General features: G+C 44.8%; 4 protein-coding genes across 5 annotated transcripts; 2 read left to right on the top strand and 2 right to left on the bottom strand.

Annotated features, from left to right (window-relative positions):
- Positions 1–238: 238 nt before the first annotated feature.
- cog7 (component of oligomeric golgi complex 7) lies at positions 239–6,406 on the bottom strand. Of its 2 annotated transcripts, none has more exons than XM_076093596.1 (17): positions 5,915–6,406; positions 5,519–5,667; positions 5,295–5,411; positions 4,906–5,074; positions 4,733–4,815; positions 4,508–4,630; positions 4,097–4,295; positions 3,881–4,008; positions 3,590–3,744; positions 3,319–3,435; positions 3,132–3,197; positions 2,782–2,968; positions 2,555–2,695; positions 2,294–2,377; positions 1,979–2,093; positions 1,261–1,404; positions 239–1,111 (listed from the first exon to the last, which is right to left on the bottom strand). In XM_076093596.1, exons 1-17 carry the CDS (start codon positions 6,078–6,080, stop codon positions 945–947), a joined length of 2,310 nt encoding a protein of 769 aa, XP_075949711.1. In that variant the 5' UTR covers positions 6,081–6,406; the 3' UTR covers positions 239–944. The 2 variants fall into 2 exon arrangements, with proteins under 2 accessions (XP_075949711.1, XP_075949712.1); XM_076093597.1 differs by having other exon boundaries at positions 5,519–5,689; positions 5,915–6,053.
- Positions 6,407–7,326: 920 nt separating this feature from the next.
- Positions 7,327–8,428, top strand: LOC142951239 (myeloid-associated differentiation marker-like protein 2). The gene has a single exon (XM_076092736.1). It carries the CDS (start codon positions 7,371–7,373, stop codon positions 8,265–8,267), a length of 897 nt encoding a protein of 298 aa, XP_075948851.1. The 5' UTR covers positions 7,327–7,370; the 3' UTR covers positions 8,268–8,428.
- A 1,257-nt stretch (positions 8,429–9,685) lies between these two features.
- Positions 9,686–10,510, top strand: LOC142951276 (myeloid-associated differentiation marker-like protein 2). The gene has a single exon (XM_076092772.1). The coding sequence runs from the start codon at positions 9,686–9,688 to the stop codon at positions 10,508–10,510; it is 825 nt and encodes a 274-aa protein (XP_075948887.1).
- A 719-nt stretch (positions 10,511–11,229) lies between these two features.
- On the bottom strand, positions 11,230–13,543 carry LOC142951723 (putative protein MSS51 homolog, mitochondrial). Its single transcript, XM_076093463.1, has 6 exons — positions 13,527–13,543; positions 13,022–13,171; positions 12,782–12,906; positions 12,057–12,620; positions 11,867–11,960; positions 11,230–11,434 (listed from the first exon to the last, which is right to left on the bottom strand). The coding sequence occupies exons 1-6, from the start codon at positions 13,541–13,543 to the stop codon at positions 11,230–11,232; spliced, it is 1,155 nt and encodes a 384-aa protein (XP_075949578.1).
- Positions 13,544–13,603: the final 60 nt, after the last annotated feature.

The raw sequence follows: 13,603 nt of genomic DNA, 5'->3' as shown, positions 1-13,603 counted from the left end.
CCAACCAGTCTTATGTTAAGCACTACTTCAAATATAAGATTTTATTAAACTCTTAGAAGCCCCCATGGTGTAACAGTGCTCAGTCCTACCAGTGTGTCACAGTGGAGTCTTCTATTTCTGCATATATTCACCCGACACTCGACTGCGATAGACACGCCAGTTTAATGATGCAAGGGTGCAAATACATTCACCATTAGTAAAGAACAAAATGAGGCAAAAATGTGGCACATGTGACGTATTTAACAGAAGAGGCCATTCATTTATTAAACTAGAAAGATTACATTACAAACTCATTCAAACCCCCCATTTCACCTCGTTGATTAACAAATAGTTTGATCAAAAGGGTTTCATATGATTAACACAACAGGCGCCATTTAAGTGTTGATGTAAATGTTTTATGTACAGATGTTCATGATTCTGAATATATATATATATATATGAGAGAGAGAGAGAGAGAGAGAGAGAATTTTAAACTGCTGAATGTGAAGCTCATTTGACCAAAAACAATACAGCTTATATCAGAAATATTACCTTAATATAATTTAATATCATATTAGTATGACAAATAATCGAGTACAGTATATCAGTCATATAGATTTCAAATGCTCTCACACATCCCCTGATGCATTACATTTAGTTAGTTAAAGGCATCCTCACCATTGATCATTCAAAGTCACACTACTTCAACAACAACCAGTATAAAAAAAAGTCTGAACCACCCTGATTTCAAACTATTAACAATACCATAAATGCCAGACTTATTTGGACAGGACTCTTATCCTAAAATTCTGCAGCCCCACATGTGAGACTTAAGGGACTGTAACATGTTTACCAGCTACTGTTGACGACACATTCTTCTTCATTTTCAAAACATGCCTGCGAGTCCCCAGTGCCGCTCCGAGAGCCACTGTACCTAGACTCCACCTTCCTCTCCCCCTTTGCCGTTAGTAGTCGATGCACCGGACGGCAGCGATGGTGGAGGCCAGCCGACGAGGCAGCAGCTTGGAGGTCTGCCTGTAGTCTTCTGGTTTGGCCCTCAGCAGGGTGACGATGTGCTGCAGGGCGCGGGACGGCTGCAGGCCCAGAGCGTCCATCACATTGCTCAGATAGTCTGTGGAGCAGGAACAGGAGTCATCCACAACACATTAAATCCACCATATCATGGAATTAATGAAGAACAATGTCGTTGTTTTTTTGCTAAACCATCACAGAGAATTGCTGACTACACGTGTGTCCGGCCGGCGTTCTGGTCGACTGTACCGATATCTGTGGCCAGCTGTTTGGTGGAACGAGTGCTCAGTTGGGGGATGAGCAGGATGGCATCGCAGTAGGTCTGCATGGTGGCCCGAGCAATGGAGCCCAGCCAATAGTCCGCAGTGTTGTCCAGCTCGGGAAGGTCATCGCCTGAGACAGGAGAAGGTGACGTTACACAAGTGCACAAGGTGTAAAGGGAACAGTGAGTGAGGGGAGTGATTCAGAAAGGTAGACGTCTAGAGGTAGAGCAGAGATGGATGCTAAGCTAACCCTGCTAACGACAATAAAATATCCTTGAACCATTTATACAGATAAAAATTTGACCTCTCGGCTCTTTGGATTTACGGTTGTCGTAAAGAATACTGTAATGTGTCACTTTTTTCACGTTATATGTTACGTTACCCTAAATACCTATTTTACATCTAACTTTCGCTATCTTTCCTTTCTATTAATGTTGAATTGTGCATTTGGTGTATGGACATGTTTTATAATATATACAATCACAGATATCTGACTGTAACTGTTACATGATAATTCATTCATGTTGTGTAAGCGACACTTTCTCACTTTGTATATTGAGGATCACAGTAAAATCAGTGACTAAGTTTCAGGCTTAAGATATACACAGAAAGGAAAGAAAGGGTGCAGAAATAGGAGGAAGGACACAGAGAAGAAATACATCATGTGGAACATTAGATTGGGAGGCCGGTCGATGGCGAGACACCTTGCTCTGGAGGGAAAGGCAGCTTCCCAGCATGGAGGGCCATCTCAAGGGCCGGGTCCTCCTGAGTCACAAATGGCTCCAAGTGGAGCGGCAGAGACATGAGGTACTGCCCGATCTGGAAGGGAAGGACAGACTCATCGTTAGAGAAACTACAGTATAAAGCTGTGAATGTGTACAAAAAGACTGCATCTTATGAGGCAAGTTATCCTCTTGTTCTTTTGTCTGCACTGCACATTTGAAATCTTCTTAATTATGATTTGGGAATTGTTTTAATTGAATATCATGACGTATTAATTCCAGCCAAAGCAGACTAACGTTTGAGATGTATTCTTGCGGTGACAGGCTGAAAGTAGGCAGGTCCTCCGTGTAGCTCTCTCCAAAACCAGGTGCCTCTTGTCTCTGCACACAAACACGAAGGAATCAAACAACCACGAGGTGAGATTAAAATAGACGCAGTACGTGCAGCGCTCGAATGCACGCGCACGAAGGCAGTCCAAAAAGCTCTCAGCGATGCACTCAAATGGTGCCAATCAGTATTTCAAAATCAAATCCCGAGGTAACTTGACACTTAATCACCTCCATCTTGGAGACGAGGCAGAGCTGGTGTTTGATTTGCAGGAAGACGGAGTCGAAGGCCAGCTGGTTGGCCTGCTGATTGAGTCTGGCCAGAGCTGCTCTGGGCTCAGTTAGCAGGCTGGAGTTACCTGTGCCCTTCTCCTGCAACGCAACCGCAAACACGCCTTAAACACAGCTGCAGAGGAACCTCGCTAATAATCATTCCGACACCTTGCCCTGCGCCGTACCTTCAGGGAGTACAGGACTTCCATCAGGCTGTTGTATTCCGTCATATTCCCCCTCTGAAGGTAGTTGTATTCCTGCCAGGGGTTCCTGGTGGTGCTCCTCCTCTCTGTAGAGCTCGCCTCCTGGATGCCTGCAAGGCTGCGTGGGCTATACGACTCTGACAAGTACTTACCGGCCGTGCCCATGATCCTATGGGGAGTATTGATTGTGTTAAGAGAGCGCACGTGACTCCTTAGAATCTGACATTGTGCCTTATTGGCAGGGTGGCCCATGAGTTACATGTCAACTAGATGAATGGTTTAGGGTAAAACTAGAACATTATGGAATATAAAAGCATAAACACGTCTCTTACTTGTTTGACAGCTGCTGCTCAAAGGCTCCACATTGTCTGAGCAGTTCTCCACAAGTGGCAATAATCCTGCAGAACACAACATAAAACCAGTCATCCATCCATCCATCCATGCATGCATTTCTGCTTATTTTCTGCATTCTAATGAAATTGTCTCAAAATGTAAAAGATTTAAAAAGGTTGAATTAACCTGACAGAGTTCTGAAAGGCTGTCCAGTCCTCCTGGAAGGCCGATGCACTTGGTGTATCCTCCAGTTTACACTTCTTTCTGATCGACTGCAGCGTTGTGGAGAAGTCCGACACATACCTAGAACAAGGACAATGTTAAAGCTGGCAACAGAAAGTAAGGTCCACACATACCAAAAAGGAAGCACATTATTTCTAAGTATAATAAGTAAAGGGGTTACTACATAGTATGTGTTTGCAGTGTGTTCAGACAGTTGACAATAAAGGATACTTACTTGGTGAAAAGAGCTTTGAGGGCTTTGAGGAGGCCACACACGGCCAGTCCGTCAGTCAGTTTGACGCAGCGGTCCACAGCAGCGCTGGCCAGGCCAAACAACTTGCCAACAGAGTGGCTCAACTCTTCCACACAATCAATAACCTCCCCGTGTTCCTGAAGAGACGAGAGAATGTGGAGACGGGAGGCGACACAAACGCAGAGAGAGAAAAAAGGAAAACAGTTGTGGCTATGGTCGTTTTAATGAAACTATTATCGTGTGTGTGTGTATGTGTGTGTGTGTGTGTCTTACCAAAGGTACAGCACTGATCTGGATGAGGAGGTGAGCTTCCTCCAGATCTCCGTACAGTAGCTGATACGGTTTGTAGGGGTCGTACAGCGCAGAGACCAGCTCATTCACCTTCAGCAGATTATTCTCGCCTGGGGGGGGGAGGAAACACAAGACAGAACGTAAGGACCTAACTCCGCCCACATCTGGAGCAATCTGCAGTCGCGTCTCTGCACAGACCCAGGTGCGGCAACATGGCGGCCTCCAGGCTGTGTCCGAAGGTGGACGTGGTGTGGTGGAGCTCGAGCAGCGTGTCGAGGCGCTGCTCCTGGGCCGCCCGCTCCACGGCTGAGCTCAAGCACACGGGGATGGACGGGACCATGGCCCCCAGGGTCTGGATCAGCAACACTGTCACCACCTCATTCGGGTTCTTGAACACCTGGATCAGTGCAGGTGATGTGCAAACAATTAAAAGAGCATTCTCACTGACAGTATTCACAAACATCGCCTCCCTTATTGCTATATGAACAACATTAACCATAAACATACCCCCCCCATGATTTGGTGTTTTACTTTTCTTACTGTTCCCTATCCAGCCCTTTGAAACAGTGTGTTAGCATTGTTGTCTACGGTGTCTACAGTGCGTCTCACCTGGCTGCTCCACTGTAGCTGGGAGTGCCACGAGGAGAGCAAGGTGTCGTAGAATTCAGACAGCTGCTGATTCAGACTGAGCTCACTCTGAGAGACGTCCTGCCACATGCTCACCAGCTGGCCCTGGAGATGCCCAAACAGACGTAGAGGAACATTAGAGCATGCCGACACCAAACAATTGTATCAATTCAGTATTAAGGTAAGGGAGAGGCCTGTAGGACCTACCTTGTGACACTTATAGTAGTAGGCAAGGAGCTGTGGCATTCTATCTATCTCTGTGAAGACTTTAACAAACAGCTTGGCTTGGCCTGCGGAGACAACATGCGGAAAGTGAGCTACAGTGGGAAAAAAAGGACGTGAAGTTGGAATAAATAGGAGAAACAAAAAGCCCATCTCACCCATCGACATGGAATTAAAGGTCGCTACTATTTGCGGGCTGGCCAGAGCCTCCAGTCGGTTTTTCAGAGCCTCCAGGTAGACACACTTCTCAGAGTAGTCCGGTGTGTCCACCAACATGGCCAGGCTGTTCTGCATGCTGGTCAGCTTGGAGGAAATGACTGCAAAGTCCTGGAAAAGAAAGATGAGATCATTACTTATGAATATGAATATTTGAATGGCCATTGCCTTGGTTGTCTTGCACACTTTAAATGAATTGGAACAATTCCTTGAACATTAAAATAAATTGAATTAAAAGCTTGAATTCCACTCCCAACAGTCTTATTTATATGACTGTGGGCAGACCAAAGGACAGCAAGTAAAGTCCAGCGATCCTGTCTGTCGTGTATACCTGTGTTTTGAAGGTCTCCTCGATGTCTGCACTCAGCGTGCTCCACTTGTCAGCCTCCTGCAGAGCTTCAGCCGCCATCTGCATGCGGCTCTTCACCTGATCTATCTCCACCAGGACCTGGTGAATAGGAACCGCACAATTATGCAAGTATGCATAAAAATTAATAGTATGCATATGCTATATACAGTATGTAGTAATGGCGTCGTGCTTGAACTTGTGCACACCTGCATAGACTGTACGGTGTCTTGCTCAAACTTCCTGATGTCCTCTTTGACCAGAACCATTTGCTCCTTGAGGAAAGAAGCTTCCTGTTTCAAAGCCTCCACGTCTCGTAGCACTCGGGGCATATTCTGCAGGGCCTGATTACTGCTCTCTACACACACACACACACACGTCTTTCAGTTAAAGAAGGACAGAACAAGAAAAGTATAGTTTTCATAACATTATATCATAGTAAGTGCCATTCTAAGAATAAATTACCAGCAGTCACTTAAACAAAAAACAACGTACTGCTGCACCTTCTACAGATGGGTGGAGAACATACACGTTGTGCAGCCTTAAGACTCCACCCTACACACTGCTGTAAAGCAAAGCGCTCTTAGTTTACTTCCAACACTCACCCTCAATGGAGTTGTTGACTTCCTGGATGAACAGCTGCAGTTTCATGACCAGTGTGGCTGCGTGTGTGTCCGCCTTCCCCGGCGCGTCCTTCTGCACCACCGTGAAGGCGCCGTTCACCCAGTCCTTCACGTCAAATTCATCGTCCAGGAATTTGGAGAAATCCATTTTTTTTTTTGGTTGCCTCTTCACTCTCTTTCCCCAGCGCGAGGAGCCGGGCGGTGTTCAGTCAAACGCTTGTGCTGCAGTGCAGTCTGTGTCATCGACCCATTGCTAACGTTGGCTAATTTTTCCCAAACAATGGCTTCGAGACGAATATAAAATAAATAGCCCAGGAAAATGAAATTACCATTACAACTAAATATAGTTCCAGCAAGGCGACGGCCTCCTCCAGAGTTATTTTTAAATGTCTACGGCTTTAAACGGAGAAAAGTAAACACATATTTCTAAACGTTTTGAGCTGGCAGCGGAACTGACACTTGACAACAACTTCCGCTTTGTCCTTTCTATTTACCTTCCCCAGAAACAAGAGCCAACAACACAAACTGACCTACTGAATAAAATGTTGTACCTAAATATCACATTTCGTCAAGGAAATGTGATATTTTTTTGTGTTTTTTAATGAAGTTATATCTTATTTGTTTTAAAACGAAATGAGAAACAGAGAAACACACTAGCGGTCCGCTTGAAGCAGTGCCACAAATAAGTACATCCGTGTAGAAACGTGATTTCGTGTTGGTAATTTTAGGTCTGCAGCATGAATGTAGGAACTCTGCTTCCCTCTTGAGGCAAACAATAATACAAACGAGGTTAGATTCATGGCTTGTGGAGCAAAAAGTGGTTTTATTTCTTATGACTTGTTACAGTAAAAACATAATAGGCGAGCAATTCCCAATGTGCCGCAAGATAGTTTTTTCCTCACTCTAAAGTTTGGGCAACAAGTAAATACTGTACTTAATTATGGAGCTTTTGCGCAGTGTGTTTAGATTCCCGAAAGGAACTTTTGATACATTCAAACTGTTATTAATGCTGCGGAGCATCAACAGAAAATCATCCCTCAGCATAGTTAACAAACACACAATAGTCTATATTTATGTATTTGTAAAATGGCATTTGTCAGGAAGCGATGGGCACACAGCAGAGGTCACTCAATTGGTCAGGGAGCCATTGGAGATGTGCTGTCGCTTTAACTAGTCCTCACTGAGGCCCGTACACCTGTACTTCCACGTCCCAGGCACAGCCAAATTTCCTTTTTGGTTATTTCATATCTCTTGCAGCAGACATTTATCCCTCCACACAATCGGTCTAATGAATATTATGCAAACCAGAAGGGCAGTGAAGGACTACGTGGAAAGTGGAGCTGGAAGGCAGTGAAGCGACAGAAAACAGCTCAACCAGTTTCTAGCAGCTGTCTGTGAGGGAATACCATTTCAACTGCTCTTCAGCTCATTTAATGAGATGGGAATAATTGGGGATATTAAGGACACGGTGTCCAAGGCGGTGTTTAGTCCTTCTACCCTGCTATCCGGCCGAGGCGGGCTGCACATGGCCCAGATCCTTCTGTCTGTGGTCACCTTTCTCCTGGCTGCCTTCAGAGGAGGGAGCAGTCATACCTACTGGATCTACGCCATGTTCACCTGGGCCTTCTGCCCCATCATGACCCTCATCATCACCATTATTGAGATGATGAAGCTCGATGTCATACTCAATTTGTTGTGCTTGGACTGGTCCGACTTCACCACCGGGATGGCCATGTCCTCTACGCTCATGACCGTCTCTGTCGCCATCACTTATGCCAACTTCTATGCCTGCCTGAAATGCCTGTACGGCTGGATAGTGACTATATTTGCTTTCTTGTGTGCCTTTGTCTACACACTTGAGGTGGTGAAAGACAAATTCATGGACAAGAAGAAAGGGAGCTACCTGGCTGCTCTGCCTGGATTCTGGAAGGTTATGGAGGCCTTTGTGAGCTGCATGATTTTTATATCGCTGACTGGCTACAGAGACAAGCCAGCTCTGATCTTGTGCGTTATCGCGTATGCCATTCCTTTCCCCATCCTCCCTTTAATCATAGCCACCAACATCCTCAAGAAACTGAAGAAGTGTTTGCCCTTTAACCTGGACCGGTTTGTGTTTATATTCCTGGTGATCTCTGTTGTGCTGTATATATTTGCTGCCATCGTGTGGCCCATTTTTATGTTCAGGAACAACCCTCGACCCAGTGAATGTCCACCCAGCTTCTGTATCTGGGCCATACAGTTTATGGTTGCATTTATGACATATGTCAATCTCATTCTTTTCACACTGGACCTCATTTTCACCCTGCTTGGTATCTGCGGCTTTAAACGCACATAGTGGTGAAGGTTATTTTGGGGTTTTTTTCAGATGGGACAGATAGACAGGAATGGTGGAGAGAGAGGGGCCCACATGCAGCAAAGGGCCGCGGTTAGGATTCAAATTTACCCTCCCAGGTTAGCTACCAACCTCCAAACTTGTTTAACCTTTATTCAACTTGTTTACTACTCTAGCTAAACAGATGTTTCTAGTTTCAATAATGCTTTTAAAGTCTGGTCTCAAGTGAACAGTGCCATTTCTGCCCTGAAGTCACATGATCACATTTATGTCCAAATAGTAGCTGAGCAGAAACTGTGGCTGTACACTAATAATGGATTTTGGTTTTCAACATCGATTTCTGATTACATTCATACTGCCAGAGCTAAAAGGTAATTTACATATACCACCAACATTTTACAATAATCTGTCGGATATTGTCCAGTTTATTAGAGAGTCAATGTAAAGTTTATTGAATGATGTACAATTAGACCCTAAGTTACAATTCAGCTCTATGCATATTTTTATGTCACTGTCTGTTTTTATATTCCCTAATGTGCTGCTGTGAAATATAAACTGCATATGGCACTGCCAATGAATATTTAAAGGTGTAAAAATGTGTTGCATTTCATCTGTTTGAAATGAGATTACACATGAACGAACACCTGTGTGTCCTGAGATTTGTCAGCCACAGACCGGTGAGGGCGGGAGTACCTAAATGAAAATAAAGTGACGCTCTCATAATGACATATTTGTGACCTCGTCTTTTCCGATACTAGATTAAAAAAAGGCTACAAATTACAGAAGAAATATGTATGTATTTGTATAGGAATAAGACAGAGAGATATACACTTGTCAGTTTGCAGTTGAATTTCAAGGTAAAATCTAAAAAAAAACACTTATTGATCTGGTTATGGTAAAATAAAACAATTCATATCATTTTGAGCCTATGATCCTTAGAAGATAAAGGTAACAGATGAAAGATGAGAAGAAAGGGGTGGGGCATGTTCATTTGAACACATAAGAGAGTAAATGTCAATTTACTTTTTGCTGAATAAATTAAAAATATAGACATGAACTGCAGAAAAACTCGGCTATGGGGTTTTAACACAACATACTGGACATGCATACATACTAGAACTGGAACATACTAGAAAGAGTCAAGAGTGCAAAAGCAGTCTCCTTCCAATTCAGACCTTCGTGGAAAACACATTGGCACACTGAGGAATTCATGAATCTGGAAATTTGATTAAAAGTAATTATGCAAATGATGCCTGCCTGTCGTGAACGCGTGGCTCTACCTCAATACGACAACGGAACAGCAGCACAACAAGGAATGAACTCAGAAGTGCGGTTCATTTTGCAGAGTACTGGCATAACTGAGGACACTTTTAATCCCAACTTTTTGTCTTCAAAATCCGGGGCTCCTAAATTTGAGCACCATGTGTGGCCCATTCAAGGGCTGTCGAGGCCTTTTGCGCCTCCTGGAAATAATCTTCAGCGCTTTATCTTTCATTATCGTCATCTCTCGAGGCAGGGCGGTGAATCCTTGGGGTGTCTGGTGTGAGTTCGTCTGGGTTTTCTGCATCACTGTGCCCCTGGTCCTGAGCGTGGTGGAGGCCAAAATGAGGCCCATCCTCCTGGCTGTCTTCCTCCCCAACTGGGCAGACCTGACGTGCGGGCTCACCACCTTGTGTGCCGTGATGATCACCTCAGCCACGGTCATTTTTGCAGCCGTTTTCGCCAACATCCTGTGTTTCATCACCTCCCTGGTCGCCACCGCTGTCTTCCTGATCGACGGTGTAATGCAAAAAAAGATGTCTCCGAGCGGCTACCTATCCGGCCCGCGAGGACGACTCCGGACCACAGAGGCCTTTACAGCGTGCATCATTCTCACTGCTGCCGCTGACCACTTTGTGGATGGTGAATGGTCCTTTCGCCCTCCCGGGATGATATGCAGCATCACTGTGTTTGCCGTTTGCCTCCTGGTCACCGTGGTCATCATAGTCCTCCATCTGCTCAAGCTACTGCAGTATCTGCTCTCATTCAAGCTGAGCGTGATGGAGCTTGTGTTTAACATCGTGGCTGTGCTGTTGTACCTGCTGGCCGTCATTCTCTGGTGCATCTTCGGTTACAAGCGCTACATGTACAATCCTTACACCTGTGACAAGTGTTCTTTGGTAAACATGAATACTGTTACCATCGGAGCCATCGTCAATATTGTCTTTTACGTCGTGGACCTGGTTTTAACCCTCAGATCTCGCTAGAAACGGACACGAGATGTATGTAGAGGTGAAGATGAAGATACTGATTTGTTTGTTTAATTACTTCAGTGAGAGGGAAAATATTCAATGGACAGTAGCTATCTATATGTACTGTATGTTACCAAACATGTGAAATATATATCATAAATCCTGCATTGCGGTATGGAAGTCTTCAGCAGGTGACTATGTTTTTGTTTTTGTTTGTTTTGACTATGTCATATTGTTTTGCATACTTCATTCTCAAAAGCTGTTCACAGATAATTGCGAATTATTTATTTTTCGAGAATTTCTTGTCAAATTGAAATGACTAGAGGCGCGTCATTTATTTTGAAATGATGTCCAAGCTGTGTTTAACCAGAGTGGACAATGCAGTCTCACCCGTATTTAATCATTTACATTTTTTTTTATTGTCAGACATTTGACTGTTTCTGCGATGTTTTATTGCCTCTCTGCTAACACAACAATATAGTTTACAGACAGTGTATTCAAACCTCACATCTCTGGCATTTACATGCCATGAAACTGAGATAGTGAATGCAAATGTCAAAGCAAACACGTACAGCCGTTACCAAAGTAAAATACTACTAACGTTTTATGTATTTAGACACATTACATGATTTCATTATCAGTAAAAATAGGCATATACAAACAATGCTTCATTGTCCCAAGAAAAGAGTTCCAGCTGTGAGACAACAGAGGGTAGACTGCAGCACTCGGCTCCCTCAGGCCTCCTCTTGCTCCTCACACTCCACCGTCTCCAGCAGGCCCTGAAAACAGAAGTAGTGGGAGTTGCAGTAGACCGGAGGCTTGTTCGGACTCGAGCCCACCACTTCTGGTTTCAGCGAGGCGAAGGGGCTGGCTCCGCTTCCCCTCATGTCCATCTCCAACTCCAAGAGGATCTGCAGGGAGTAGGTCATCTCTGTCTCGCTGCGGGTGGAGGACAAGGAGCGTCAGCAGGCATCACACACACACACACACACACACACACACACACACACCATGGGGGAATTCACATGGATGACAAGAGAGCAGGGAGAGGATAGAGCGGCTGTACTTTTTTAGTGTTTACATATCATATACAAATATATCAAAATACTCCAAAATATACTTTAAGTATTAAAGTAGAAGTACTCATTAAGCTGACTGGCTCCTGTCAGTGTTATAGTATTATACTATTGGATCAATATTACTGTGTATTGTGTCGAATCTTTGTCTTGGCTAAAGCAGTAAAATAAAGGTAGAAATTAAAACTGCACTGAAGCACAGTACTTGAGTGAATGTACTCGGGTACTTTCAGCCACTGCGCCGCCCTGTGAGGTGTATTCACAGCGGGTGTGGCTGCTATTCTGTGACACTCACTTGAGAGCAGTGAACAGGGAAGGAATCTCGTAATCCCTGAGGAGCAGAAGTGTTGGAAGCCAGCCCTGGTCCAGGCCCTGACTGGCATCAAACCCTTGGAACAAAAAGATGTGAAGGAAAACAAATGAGGTCAGTATGAAGAAGACACTCCTTCTCAGCAGCTAGTTTGTGATGGAAAAGATGTTCTCACCTGGATGGAATCCAACCACCAGGTCTGGCTTGGCTGCTTCCTCTTTCTCCACCACATCTTCCCAGAACTGGTGGTAGAGGCCCTTGTGGGCGCTGATGTAGACTCTCTTCCTGGGGCCAAACTCGCTGAGAGGAGGCCTCGCGATGGGGCCGTCCACCACCTCTGGTCCCACCATGACTATCTCTATGCCCTGGTGTTCGGGGAACATGTTGTTCAGCTCATCGTAGTCCGTCAGTCTGGCTGCCATGGTCTCGCTGTGGCCCGCCCCCACCAGGTGAACGGTGAGAGGTTTGGAACAAGGGTTGAGGCCGAACAGTCTCATCGCCCAGGCTATGGTCAGCGGCCGGGAGAAGAACTCGCTGCAAACCCTCCACAGAGACTGCTTCAGGTCCTCGTCGTCGGGCTGAGACCGGCCAGCGTTGGTCCACAAGTCTTTCATGTTCGCTCCTTTCAGAATGGGATCGAGGCGAGCTGTTAGATCTCCCTGCATTGCAAGCCAGTCATCCCAGCCTTTAACCTCTGACTGGGGCTTTGACCACTTTTCTGTCGGGAATGGAAGGTACCCTGAAGGTATGAAAAAAAGCATACAATTACTTTAGTAGTTTAACAGAAGGAGAGACAGTTCATGAGCTATGCTAACTGTCCTTTATTACACATTCATTCTTGGAAGAAGAAGAAGAAATCTCTTGGCCTTTGTGGTAGTTTGTCTGTCGTCTGCGTGTTACCTTTGAATAAAAGCCATTCCACGACTCTGTCAATGGCAGCCAGACGCAGCTGTGAGCAGAACTTCTTGTGTTTGGGCCAATCCTCCTTCTGACAGTCTTTACAGCAGTAGTAAACATTCAGACATCTGTGCAAAGACACGAGCTAAGTGACCGATCTGTGATTGTAACATGACTCACACCGATGAAGAAATATCAAGCTGGCTCAGATCTTGTTTTTTTTTTGTTTTTGTTTTTTTTTACCTGGTACAACGCTTCAGGCTCTGGCATTTTGAAAGCTGATTTGGACGCTTCTCGCAACAGGCACAGATTTTAAAAGAATCCTCCATCTTCTCAAACATGTCTTTTTGAGACTGCAAGGTCAGGGCTTTAACCCTGGTCTCCAGACCAGCTCTAGAGAGACAACAACAACAAACAAACAGCATACATAACATATATAATTAATGACCAGTAACTCATTAGTACAAGCTAACATAACGTTACCAATTTTAGACAACCACATAGGTGCAACCTATAGGCCACGTTTCTATTCTTGGACTGAAACATGTGCTTCAGTGTGAGGGGAGGAGCGCAGCACGTGCTGACACAAATACAGCAGACTAGCAGTGGAGTGACTGCATGGAGAGATTCATAACCAATTTATATGCAAAACAAATTTGCATAATAGTTGCCTGAAGCTCGAGTAGTGACATGTTCTCCAAGATGTAAGTAAAAAAAAGTAGCAATAACTTAGTACAAACCTACTTACCTCTCAGTTTCCGACATTTGTGAATGAGTCTGCCGCTCGCGCGCTGTTCGCAGTTTCTTCTTCGGCGTCTCTTCTGG

The sequence above is a fragment of the Anarhichas minor genome, unplaced genomic scaffold, assembly GCF_050575085.1.
Source record: "Anarhichas minor isolate MPS153535 unplaced genomic scaffold, ASM5057508v1 ptg000017l, whole genome shotgun sequence".
Taxonomy (NCBI): domain Eukaryota; kingdom Metazoa; phylum Chordata; class Actinopteri; order Perciformes; family Anarhichadidae; genus Anarhichas; species Anarhichas minor.
This window is presented reverse-complemented; position numbering and strand designations above follow the sequence as displayed.